Source organism: Lithobates pipiens, unplaced genomic scaffold (genome assembly GCF_037356315.1).
Source record: "Lithobates pipiens isolate NorthernLeopardFrog02 unplaced genomic scaffold, aLitPip1_a1.2 Scaffold_22, whole genome shotgun sequence".
In the NCBI taxonomy this organism is placed as follows: Eukaryota; Metazoa; Chordata; class Amphibia; order Anura; family Ranidae; genus Lithobates; species Lithobates pipiens.
In genome coordinates, this window is record NW_027507784.1 from 195,869,598 (window position 1) to 195,882,662 (window position 13,065).

Consider the following 13,065-nt stretch of genomic DNA (forward strand, 5'->3'; position numbering starts at 1 on the left):
CAAAAGAGGACGTTCAATTACTCTGGTGCCACCCTTTGGTCAACTTCTGTATTGTTGTCTGATCTTTTGCACAAAAGTTGGATGGTTTTGTGTACACACAATCAGACATTGCTCCATCAGTCTTATGTTGTCAAAAAGTTTGTCTGTTGGCACAGCCAACAAAAGTCTTATGAAAACCGAAAAAGTTTGTCCGATGGAGCGTACACACGGTCGGATGTTGCCTAAAACAGCTAATTTGCATGTTTGTTGTCAAAAAGTCTGATTGTGTGTATGGGCCTTAACTGAAAGCTGATAAGGAGGTGCAGGCAGAAAGCTGGAGGGAGAGTGTGCAGAAGCCTGACATTGCACCCCCGATCCACTGATCACAAGTGAAATGCTTTGTAGGATCCTGTGAAATAAATTATTAATGCACATTTCTTTTTCCTGGAAAAAAAATGTGCATTTATTATTTTAATTAAACCGTCAACTTAACCTCAAAACCCTAAGGGCCCTTTCACACCGATCAGTTTTTGATCAGTTATTTCAGCGAAAAAAAAAGTGGAAGAAAAATGCATGAAAAATGCATCCCTTCAAATCCTAAGGAACTCTTCACAATGGTCAGTTGCGTTTTTGGCAGCTTTTTCACACTCCATTGTAAAAACAAATATTGCATCCCTTAAAATTCTATGGAACTCTTTACACTGGCCAGTTGTGTTTCAGTTGCATTTCTATAAGTCCTGCTTGCTGCATTTTTGGTGCATGTTAAATTTAGGTAAAAAAATAAATAATAAAAAACAAACAAAAGGGATATTCCTTATCAGCGTGAGGTGTCCCTTGTGCTGCTGTCTCCTGGTTTAGGTGAAATCTTCCTCCTCCGGTGCCCCTTCTACCCCCACTGCTGCAATTTTGCAGTGTTTGTTAACAAAACTGAGGGAGCAGTGACAGGTTCTCATCAAGAGTGTCAACTATGCCCTCCTCTTCATAGAGATTGTACTACAGTTTCCATGAATGAAACAGGATCTATAAATGGACAGCGGGTTCATTCATAGATCATGTTCCATATCATATCATGATTCAGAGATCGTGTTTCATTCATAGAAGCTGTAATGCGGTTTCTATAAAGAGGAGCTGGGCAGAAAGGGCAGACATAGTCAGACACTCTTGTGGAGCACTTGTCACAACTCCCTCAATTCTATTAATCCCTGCCACACTGGAAGAGTATGGTGGTGGCTGGGGGGTTATCATAGGAGGAAGATTTTGCCTAAACCAGGACACATCAGCACAAGGGACACATCACACTGATAAATAAAAAATAAGCACAAGGGACATTACTTAACTAGTGCAGATACCTTGATAGTAAAAAGGATATATGGAAATAAATTTAGACTGACCTGTCATCAGGTCTATTTTTCATGTTAAAGTGGACCTTTACCAAAACCATTGATAACAATTATCAAACAAACAAAAGATTTAACAAAAGAACATCTATTCTACTTTAATAATTATGCTACCAAAATTGGGGTATGCTGTAAATTGCTTCCAGCATTGCTTCTGTTTCTTTGCTGGAGGCCACCATTTTGTTGAAGCCCAGAGCCGTCACTTCCTTAATGGGAACTCTCCCCTCCTTAGTTTTAAAAATGATATGGCACTTTCCTTAATTAAAATATGTACTTTTTCAACCTTGATTATATGTCTGGGCTCAGATAGAAAGGGAGGCTGACAGAAGCGTTACAGTGCTGAAGTTCACAGTCTGAAGATGAGTGAGAAAGGAGAAAACATCAGGGAGATAAGATAAGACACTATCCTTGCAAGTATAACTCTTTTGTGTCTCCCTGGCAGCAGAGTTTGACCTGTCACCCAGTGGCGGCCCATCCATTAGGGGTGCCCAAGCGCTGTCCCCTCTCTCCACCCCACCCTCTATATGTATAATGGATAGATTCATGCATAGCATGAATCTATCCATGGTCGCCGTGGCCACCCCCAATTCAGGCATCCGGCCCCTTTCAGGATGCCTGAATAACAGCAGCAGGGGTGTTTTTTTTGAAGCACCTGATTAGAGCCATAGGCTCTGATAGGCTTTAAAATAGGGTGGGCTTGGAGCGCAGAGCATTGCACCATGAGCCCACCCAGGTGTTATAACAGCAAATTAACATTCGCTGTTGGAACACTGATCCTCCATCCGGCACCCAAGATGATGTTAGCTGTGACGAAACGGCCGTAGGGACGCTGCGCATACACGCAGTGCGAGTGCGCGAATCGCTTTTTTGGTGATTAGCAGAGCCTTTTTTTAACCTTGCAAGGAACGTTTTTATGCATTGTGAATCTGTTGGTACCTTTTTTGAATCAATTAGTCAAAGGTATCTCTGCATTATTGGAGTCTTTTTTTTCTCCTCATAACTTTTTGCAGAAATCCATTGGATGACCACCTCCCACTGGTGGAAGGAAAAGTCCATTGATTCGCAGTGATCGGCTCCTGACAGAAGTGCCTTTGAAACCACTTTACACAGACGTTGGCCGGTCACCTGTGAGGATAGTCGGTGGTACTTCAACAGCGAGCCTGCTGTTCTACTAAGCCTTATGTGACCCCCCTGAACAAGGGTGGTCGCTGGCTTTTCGGTAAGCCTCCATTGCTTATTCCTAGTTGACGGGCTGCACTAGTGGTGGAAACTTTTTATTTGGATTTTGTTTGTGAATTTGTTGGATTATTTCACCCATGAACTGTTTTTGCATTTGATACACGTGTTTGTTGTTCATGGATTAATCATATTAACACATATGGACTATTATGATGTTTTTTTGATCGCTTAATTATTTAGAATACTCCTTTGTATAATCACGTTTTTTATTCATAATCACTTGCATTATTAGGTTATTACCCAGCGCTGCACTTTTTGTCTATTTATGCAAGTCCTAGTGACTGTGCAATTCTTGACTTTGCTTACAAATGTAGGACACAGATTGGCCCCTGCTGCTGCCTCTCTCTTTGTGATTTGCTACAAAGTTACAATGTTTAAGTATGAAAACAAGGGCAGAAGAAGCTGAGTAAATGCTTCTTCCTGCTTACAAAGGACTGATAAAATCATCTCAGCTTAGGAAAGGTCCTGACTGGAGCTCAGGGGTAGCTTTTACCTGATAAAGGGTGGATCTTTCCAGAAAAAATATACTGTTGCTATATATAAATTGACATGTCAGGAATGTATTAACCTCCGTGGCAGTATGATTCAGTCTGGAATTAGGTGTTGAAAGCGGTACAATTATTTTGCATGGAAATCTGGCGTTTTATTTTGTAGTCCTGTAATTCTTAGGAAAAACGCTCTTAAATCTCTTCAAACCAGAGTCTAGCAGACATCCCGGGTATGATAAAGTTTATAATATAATAAAGAATAATAAAAATTATTCAATAATGTAATCAAATCCTAAAACACTGAAAAAGGGACAGTTTCTGGTTGCTATGGACAATCTCCAAATTCCAGGCAGAAAAAACAGTATTTATAATATAAAAGTGCATGCAGGGCACTGCACAGACCACTAGGGACAAAGGGGATGTGTAATTTTTTAATAATACAGCACTGTAATCTGTAAGATTACAGTGCTGTGTGTGTTTTGTGTCTTTTTACTTTTTTGAATTTGCCGCCGTTCTCCGCTCCCGTGCGCCGTAATGCCGCAGGGAACGGAGCTCGGCAGCATTCGGCACTGTGAATCGAGCGGAGGACAGCTCGATTACACAGCGCGGCGGACATTGCTGGATCCAGGGGACAAGGTAAGTAAGTTTCACTGTGTCCTCCCCTGCATCCAGCGAAGCGATCCCGAGTCTGGCTCGGGGTTACCGTACCTGCTAGTAAATTCCCAACCCGAGCCAGACTCGGGATTACCGCTAGGGGGGTTAATGCAGACTTTAGCTAAAACTAAAAACAGAAAAATCAGCACAAGGGTCAATAGTTACAGTTATTGGGGGTTATTTAGGAAAGGGAAATCCAATTTGCACTACAAGTGCACTTGGAAGTGCAGTCGCTGTAAATCTGAGGAGTAGATCTGAAATGAGGGGAAGCTCTGCTGATTTTATCATCCAATCATGTGCAAGCTAAAATGCTGTTTTTTACTTTCCTTGCATGTCCCCCTCGGATTTACAGCGACTGCACTTCCAAGTGCACTTGTAGTGCAAAGTTAATTTTCCTTTCGTAAATAACCCCCATTATGTCTCCCTTGTCCTGATTCTTTAACTTTCAGTAGAAATTTTAATCTTTTCTACCCCCCTCTACCCCCCAATCTTTCAGTGTGGCGAGGGTTAATAAAGTTACAAGGCTGTCAGGAGCTCTCATCGAGATAGCTCAACTATGCCCACCCTTTTCTGTCTAATCTGCCATTCACAGATGCGGTGCTATGAAAAGATGAAGATTTCTACTGAAAGGCTTAGGGCAAAGAACACATCGTACTAACTGCTGTAAGTTATGTCCCTTGTGTTGATATTTCGGTTTTATATACATTTAGGCTTTAATGAAAACTTGCTTAAGTCCTAAAATACACTATGCATATTCATTGCAGATTTACCCCAAATGCTTTTACATTTACATAGTCACCAGATTGGATATTCATCAACATTATGTTTGCCATCACCAATGTCAGCCAAGAGCTGGTGTAATGAGGAGACATTAAAGCGGAACTTCACTCTCTCAATTGATATTGACTATTTTTATTTTTTTCGACTATCCTTATGCGGCTAGCATTAGTAAATAGAAGGGGAAGTACCGTAGTTATCGGCATATAACGCGCACCTTCATTTTAGGAGGGAAGTTTCAGGAAAAAAACTTCAATTTTAAATAAAGAACTTTGAAGCAAAATAAGGCTCAGTGCCCATCAATGCAGCGTCACCATTGTCCACCTGCAGCCTGATCAAAACCCGTCTACAGCCTCACAATTGCCCATCAATGCAGCTTTATCAATGCCCATCTGCAGCCTCACCATTGCCATGAATGCAACCTGATCAGTGCCCATCTGCAGCCTCACCTCAGATTACTGCTGCCTAGGAGGGGACAGGGAGGGGGGCGGGACAAGCACCATCAGATTACATACAACGAGAATCTCCTGCTTGCTCAGAGGCCTCTGTCCCGCCTCCTGGACTGGCTTCTATGATAGACAGAACACTGGTCCAATGCCGGCCCAGTAGACGGGACTTCCTATTACACAGTCCACTGAGTAAACAGGAGATTCTCACTGTATGTAATCTGGCGGCTCTCGTCCTGTCCCCTTCCCCCCACTCTTCCCTCCTAGGCAGCCCAAATTGCAGTATCGGCGTATAACACGCACACACTATTTGCACCCGATTTTCAGGGTGAAAAGGTGCGTGTTATATGCCAAAAATATAGTATGTCATATTTACTTGTTTTAGCCTTTAACATTTGTTCAGTTACTTCCTAGGCAAATTATGTCATACATCCCAGGAGTCTTCAAGAGGGAAAGGGGGGTTTCTCAGCTGAGCACACCTTCCTACTTGCATGCCTGAGCTAATGGCAGATGGATTCCAGGGCGTAAATGCTACATGGTTTATCTGCCCTTACTCAAGATGGCCAAAATGCTAGGGGGTGTTTTTCAAAGTGATTCTCCACAAAATAGCACATGGATGGCTAGTTTTAGGAGTTTTCTTTGAATATTAAAAATGAATTAAACAGCATTTTTGGTTGGTGGTGCTCAGATGCAGTGTAGTTCTGCAGATGCAATGGGGTTTATTTGCTAAAACTGAAAAGTGCAAAATCTGGTGAAGCTCTGCACAGAAACCAATCAGATTTCAAGTATTTTTGTATGATTGGCTACCATGCACAGCTGCACCAGATTTTGCACTCTCCAGTTTTAGTAAATAAACCTCTATGTCTCGCTAAACTGAATTAGGTGCCTCCTCAGCAGAGAAGAGAGGTTTGCTGAAGCAGCTTCTAGCGTCTTTGATTTCTGCAATGACGCCATGGGGGTTATTTACTAAAGGAAAATCCACTTTGCACTGAAAGTGCACTTGGAAGTAAAGTCGCTGTAGATCTGAGGGGGACATGCAATAAAAATAAAAAACAGCATTTTAGCTTGCACATGATTGGATGATAAAATCAGCAGAGCTTCCACTCATTTGAGATCTACCCCTTAGATTTAGAGTGACTGCACTTCCAAATGCATTTGCAATGCAAAGTGGCTATGCCTTTCGTAAATAACACCCCCCCCCCCCCCCCATGAGTCCTGCATAAAAAACCCCCTTACTTCACACTGCTCTGATTTTTTTCCACTTCCTAAGAAGAATCTAAGTAGGTTTTGTATGTTTTCTTTAGCATAGTTAAGAAATAAAAAAGAAAAGTAAAAAGTAAAAACAATGTTTTTATGACAAATGTAAATATTGTATATTGGAAATAATAAAAACACTTGCAGAATTTGGTCCAATCCAAAAGTTTTCTTGCTGTATGTATCTTACGTTTTCATAAACTCCCTTGTTTCGCAAAACCTACAAAGAACATATTTAATTAAACAAAATGTTGGCAAAAAACAATATATTCTATAATTATTTTGTTAAAATTATTACAAAAACACCAGTAAAAAAACTTTTTTTTTTTCGTTTCTAATGGCAGGACTCTGATATCCAAGTATATGCCATTCGTTTTTTTTATGATGCAGGGAGAGCTGCCGATATGGAAATTAGCTGACTCGCTAAACCAGCCATTCTCAACATTGGTCCTGTGGAACGCTATTGTTCCGCCAGAGTTTGCTAGTGGTTCCTTGAGCTGTGGAAAAACTACCTTCCACCTGATAGTGACTGTACAGTTATCGGTCCAATGCCCCTTGGCAGAGCCAGCAGCATGAACCCAATGGTCATTTTAGCTGTAAGAATGGCATTCTAACTGCTACTTTAAAGGGGGGGGTATTTTTTCCACTGACAACCAATGTAAGGGGCATTCTTCCCACTGACTCCTGAAGAATTCATTTAACAGAGGTTCCCTGAAACATGAAATTTATTTCAAGGGTTCCTCTGGGGTAAGAAGACCGGTCACAGATTTGGATCATTCAAAGCTAAGCATATGAAATAAAAATGCATAAGCAGAGATTTCTTTCAGGTTGCTGAACTGATATGCAGAATATTGACTTTTCCTGGTAAGTTCACCATACATGTTACAATCTGACTATACCAAAATTATCTGATAGGAAGACCTACCTAGATCATTCAATCAATTTGCAACAATCAGGCACACCTTGTGCTACATAGTTGTTGGTAGATCTAAAGAAGATTGTACAGGTAGATTGTAAGACCTCATTTACACAGGACTTTTTTTTTTCCTCCCCTGAACACCTTTGCTCCTAGCAGGAAAAAAGCGGCTTAAAAAACACACCTAAAGCCTTGTTTTGCACAAACGTTTAGGAACGCTTAGATGTGTACAGGCATTTCACGCGTTTCAATGTTTATGGATTTCATTGGCCAGAATATTCATTTATTCTGGCCATTAGAGTGAATGAATGCTCAAGCGCTAAACTCATCTATAGTTTTTTCTGAGAAAAGCTCCTCTCCTGAAAACTCTTGTGATGGCTTTTTTGCAGCCTGTAAACACCTATGTGTGCATGGCCACCTAGGCCAACGTAAAGGTGTGTTTACAGGTCAAGCACCTGTACAAGTGCCATTTTTTGCGGCCTGTGTCCATGAGGCTTAAACTGCGTGTTGAGCTTTGTGGTGAAACTTGACACACTCCTCTTCTGCCCCTGTTTTGGTCAGTGAAGCTATTGTCAAATTAAAAACCACTAGGGGGAACATTGGACAAGATAGGATTAAGCTCAACTGCTACAGGCAAATTTGCATATTGCTTATATCCCTGTATCCATTTTGATGTGACATATTCCACTGTAGTCACCTCTGATTATGTTTTTAATTATATGCTCAGTTCTAACTGCTAATGATTAAGCCAAGTTTACAATAAAAATGCCCTCCCCAAGAGGTATAGTAGGCACTCTTCTGCCCCGTACACACACTCGTAAATTCTGCCAACAAAAGTCCGATGTGAGCTTTTGGTTGGAAATTCGACTGTGTGTATGCTCCATCGGACTTTTTCTGGCGGAATTTCCGCCAGCAAAAGATTGAGAGCAGGTTCTCTATATTTCCGAAGGAAAAAGTTCCGATCAAAAATTCCGATCATCTGTAGCAATACCGTCACGCAAAATTCCTACGCATGCTCGGAAACTATTCAACGCATGCTCAGAAACACTGAACTTCATTTTCTTGGCTCGTCGTAGTGTTGTACGTCACCGCATTCTTGGCGGTCGAAAGTTCAGAGAGCCTTTGTGTGACCGTGTGTATACAAGCCAAGCTTGAGCGGAATTCCGTCGGAAAAACCATCCATGATTTTTCTGACGGAAATTCCACTCATGTGTACGGGGCATCACAGTGACTCCTGACATATGTTGCAGCCCAGGTCTGATTCACTCCCCTGCCCCTCCTATAAATTGTAGCAAATTGTCAGTCTCTAGCGCTGTTATATGGTGGATGTAGTACAGTATACCTAGCAGAATGCAAGTATTTTTCATAAGTTCTTTGCTGCAGCTAGGACTGGAGTGGTAATAGGGATTTTGAAAGGAAAGGTACAACAATGTCGGTTCCCTTTAGGACAGTGATGGCGAACCTTGGCACCCCAGATGTTTTGGAACTACATTTCCCATGATGCTCTGGCACTCTGCAGTGTAGTTGAGCATCATGGGAAATGTAGTTCCAAAACATCTGGGGTGCCAAGGTTCACCATCACTGCTTTAGGAGCACTTTGAGAGTCGGCTGAAGCTTTGCTGTGTCTATGCCCAACTCAACCAATGCATGAAGAAGAAAAAAAATTGGCTGAAGTGAACAAAAAAAATATGCCCCCCCCCTTTCTAGTGTAAAATATACATATAGTTTTTGTTTAACATTTACAAAATGTATAAACATTATATGCAACATAGATTTCAAATGAAAAAAGTGCCCATTAAAGAATGCCAAAATAAAAATGTAATATCGATGATTGCCCTGCAGTCCCATTCCAAAACCACGGCATTATGAAGCCTTTGAAGCTAGAGTCTGTGGGAATTTGTATCCATTTAGTCAATAGATCAATTTTAAGGTCTGATGTTGGAATGGAAGACCTAGCTCTCAATCAGCTACAAACTCAAGGTGTTGAATAGGGTAGAGGTCCGGGCTCTGGGCCTCTTTAGGGATCTGGATTTATGCACCGGGCACAGTCATTATACCTCAGAGAAGAGCTTTCTCCAAACTGTTTCCACAAAGTTGAAAGTGAACAACTCTCTAAAATGTCTATGTTTGTTGTAGCATTAGCACAAAAGCTTAGTCAAATATTAATAACAACAATAATTTTAACAATATAACAATTATAAAACATACATTTACCTCTACTGGGAGCAGTGGGATTGATTTACTAAAACTGGAGGAGAGTGCAAAATCTGGTGCAGCTGTGCTTGGAAACCAATCAGCTTCTAACTTCAAGTGATTGTAAAGTCTGTAAAGTTTGTAAAAATAACAATTACGTCTATACTTACCTGATCTGTGCAGTGGTTTTGCACAGAGCAGCCCAGATCCTCCTTTTCTCGGGTCCCTCTTCAGTTCTCCTGGCCCCCTCCCTATTGTCGAGTGCCCCCCACAGCAAGCAGCTTGCTATGGGGGCACCCGAACCGAGTCACAGCTCCTGGTGTCCACGGAGCCCAGATTTGGGCCGCCACCTCTCTCTCCTGATTGTCTAACTGATTTTGATAGACAGTAGTGGGAGCCAATGGCGCCATTGCTGTATCTCAGCCAATCAAGAGAAGAGCCGAGGAACTTGTGGACATTGCTGGAGAGAGATGGGGCTGAAGCAAGTATTAGGGGTGCTGGAGGGCAGCTTCTGCACACAGAAGTTTTTTTTGTATCTTAATGCATGGAATGCATTAACATAAAAAAAAACTTCTGAATTTAAAAACACTTTTAGCTTGTTAAATTAAAGTGGTTGTAAAGGTAGAAGGTTTAATGCATTCTATGCATTAAGATAAAAAGCCTTCAGTGTGCAGCAACCTCCCCTTCAGCCCCCCTAGCACTTACTTAAAGTCCCTCTAGATGCAGCGATGTTGCAGAAATGTCTCGGCTGCCTGGGACTCCCCTCCTCATTGGCTTAGACAGCAACGTGGTACCACTGGCTCAAGCTGCTGTCAATCAAAGTCAGTCAGCCAAAGAGGAAAGAAAAGGAGTGGGGTGGGCCACAGTTCCATGTCTAAATGGACATAGGGTGCTGTGACTCAGCTTGGGTGCCCCCATAGCACACTGCTTGCCGTGGGGGAGGGAGGGGCCAGGAGAGCCGAAGAGGATCTGGGCTGCTCTGTGCAAATTCACTGCACAGAGCAGGTAATTATAACATGTTTGTTATTTTTAACTAAAAAAAAATAGACTTTACAGTCATTTTAAGCTTTGACAAAAAAAAAACGGAAGCTGACTGGCTTCTATGCACAGATGCACCAGACTTTACACTCTCCAATTTTAGTAAATCAATCCCACAGCCTGTAAAGGACACTAGTCAGTGCTTACTATACATGTGTTCCTGTAGTAAATCGGCCAGATTCCCCATAGATGTATGTATGTAAGTGAGTGTTGTGTGCATAAAGTAACTAGTTGCTGGAACCTTAAAGTAGAACTATAGGAAAAACTTTTTTTTTTCATTTTGGATAGGGAGTTTTAAAACCCCTGTCAGATTTTTTGCCATCTGTGTTCCATTGTAGAGATTTCCCTTTACTTCCTGTCTCATAGCCACACAGGATCCCTGCCAATTAAGGGAATCTCTTGGGAACCCCCAAGTCACCAGAACTAGTTCCCATTGGAAGATTTCCCCACTAATACTTTTCTGGGGACAAAACAAAATTTAAACGGGACAAATAGAGAGAGTGAATCTCCCTAACAGGGGCACAGACAGCAATAAAATTGACAGGTGTTCTAATCCCTCTCCACTCCATCCATAACTAAAAAAAAAAGTTTGGCCTTTACTTATACTTTAACCTGTTTCCAGGTGGTAGGCCTGGTTCTACAGTGCAAAGGTGCTATATAACGCTAATGTAATATTCATTTATTGCAATGCCAACAAGTGTTTTTTGCTTGAATTACGTACAGATTCTACAGTTTCATGTTGAGAAAATCCAACAGGTGCAATACCATAGATGGATACAGTCAGGATTGTAATGAGTAGATGTACAACTGTAATCCAGTAAGTGAAGAATGGCCTGAAAAGAACACAATATTTATGACATTATCTATAGATAAAAAGAAAAGTGCAATATCCTATTCCTCTTAAGGCATAAATATAGAGCTTATTTTTGACAGTAATATATAATAATTATGAACAGGGTATTACAAATCTACCACTGAACTGACATCTGTTTCATTCTATCAAAAAGCATGCAATAAATATGTTGATTAAAGCGATAGTAAAGTCCACTTGTTTATTTATACCTACAGGTAAGCCTATAATAAGGCTTACCTGTAGGTACAAATATCTCCTAAACGTTCACCGTTAAGGACAGCAGTCCCCAATCTCGTGTGCAGGATTGATGTTATAGCAGCTCGGCAATTCAAAATGGGTGGAGCCCGTGAATCCGGAAGAAAGGCCAAGTGAAGATGGGAGCCCTGTCAGTGTTGACACTGCGCTGATTGAGCACTTTGTTTTAAGGCAAGTATTTCATGATTTGCTAGTATGCGATGCATACTAGACCATTATACTCTAAACTTGCAGGGAGAAAATATATATATATTTATTTTTTTCGGTTTACTACCACTTTAAACAAAACAAAAATTAAATAAATGACTACCAAGTTATAAACAAAATGTACAAATAACTGTTTCTTATTTAGTTAGTACATTGACTTATACTGTACATACCGATGGTCATCCATATCTTCTATTTGTCTTTTTACATAGCTGTCTATCCTTTTACGATATGTTCTGTTTGTTAATCTTCCCACCATTCCAAGACCATATGGCCTTTTTTCTTTTGCAAACAACTTCTTTACTGGAACAGTTATCCGTTGGCCTCTCTTTTGAGGACTGACAGTGACTACTTCCTGACAAAGTCTTATTTTTGGTTGTACAAGGTGTCCTTCTTTTACTTTACGCCAACCTCTCTCCAGTGGCCTGGAATAAGACAGAATTTTTTAATATGCAGATGAAAGACTCCATGTACCCACATTTCTTTATTAAATCCTAAATGTTGTTTCCAGTTACCTAAAGTTTGGTCAACAGCTTCACTGCTACTACAAATTCCATTATTGCCAGGTGTTCTATCTGGGTGGTACTAAGTCAATGCCTGTCAATGATTTTAGCTGTCTTGAAATGTTTGTAAGATATAGGGAAAAGAGTAGAAAGTGTAGGAGGATAGGGCACACTTTTGTAGGGCACAAGTGTGTTGGAAATGTGACCGAGTCTGACTGCTGTAAACGAGTGTGTGTGCATGTGTGCAATGGATGATAGCAAAGAGGAAGAGAAGAAGACACACAGGGGGGAGAATATAAGCCTGCTAAGGAGGGCGAGTGGGGGGAGTTCAACATTGGAAAGGCAAGCAGACAAGAGAGAGGAACATGAGATAAAGCTGTTTGTGGGCAGGACATTTTCAGGACTGCTGATAGTACACAGAAAGTGTTTTTCTGCAAAGGATAGAAGGGGGGTATGAACATTGAATGGAAGAGCAAACAGGGAGCTAGGAGTAAATTCATCAAGGCAGCCCATAGATGATTTTTTTTTTTTACATTCAACCAACATGAATGAACGGAAAAAAACAACTGACCCGGTTCCCCCATCCACACATTCAATGTGGATGGGGAAGTCCTTCCCACTGAGCTATTGTATTCTGACAGTGGGGAGACTTCTCCACCATCAGAATACACTGATCAGTGCTGCTGGCTATAGCCGGCAGCTCTAATTGACCGGCAAAGATCCAACAGGGCGGTTGTACAGAATTAATTGGTAGATTGACTTCTATAATATCAACTTGCCCATACATGGATAAAAATGTGTCCGGTCCCTGCTGAACCAAACGAATTTCGATCCATGTATGGCCGGTGTTCTGCCAAAAACTGTCC

At 41.2% G+C, this 13,065-nt stretch overlaps 1 protein-coding gene across 3 annotated transcripts in view; it reads right to left on the reverse strand.

Moving 5' to 3' along the window:
* The window catches only part of RHBDF1 (rhomboid 5 homolog 1), a 208,876-nt gene that overhangs the window by 77,919 nt on the left and 117,892 nt on the right, over positions 1-13,065 (reverse strand). For all 3 annotated transcript variants that reach the window (XM_077448794.1, XM_077448793.1, XM_077448795.1), the window contains 3 exons: positions 11,870-12,121; positions 11,103-11,214; positions 6,380-6,454 (listed from right to left, as the gene is read on the reverse strand). In XM_077448794.1, the coding sequence (XP_077304920.1) occupies positions 6,380-6,454; positions 11,103-11,214; positions 11,870-12,121 (439 nt within the window). The remainder of the gene's footprint in view (positions 1-6,379; positions 6,455-11,102; positions 11,215-11,869; positions 12,122-13,065) is intronic.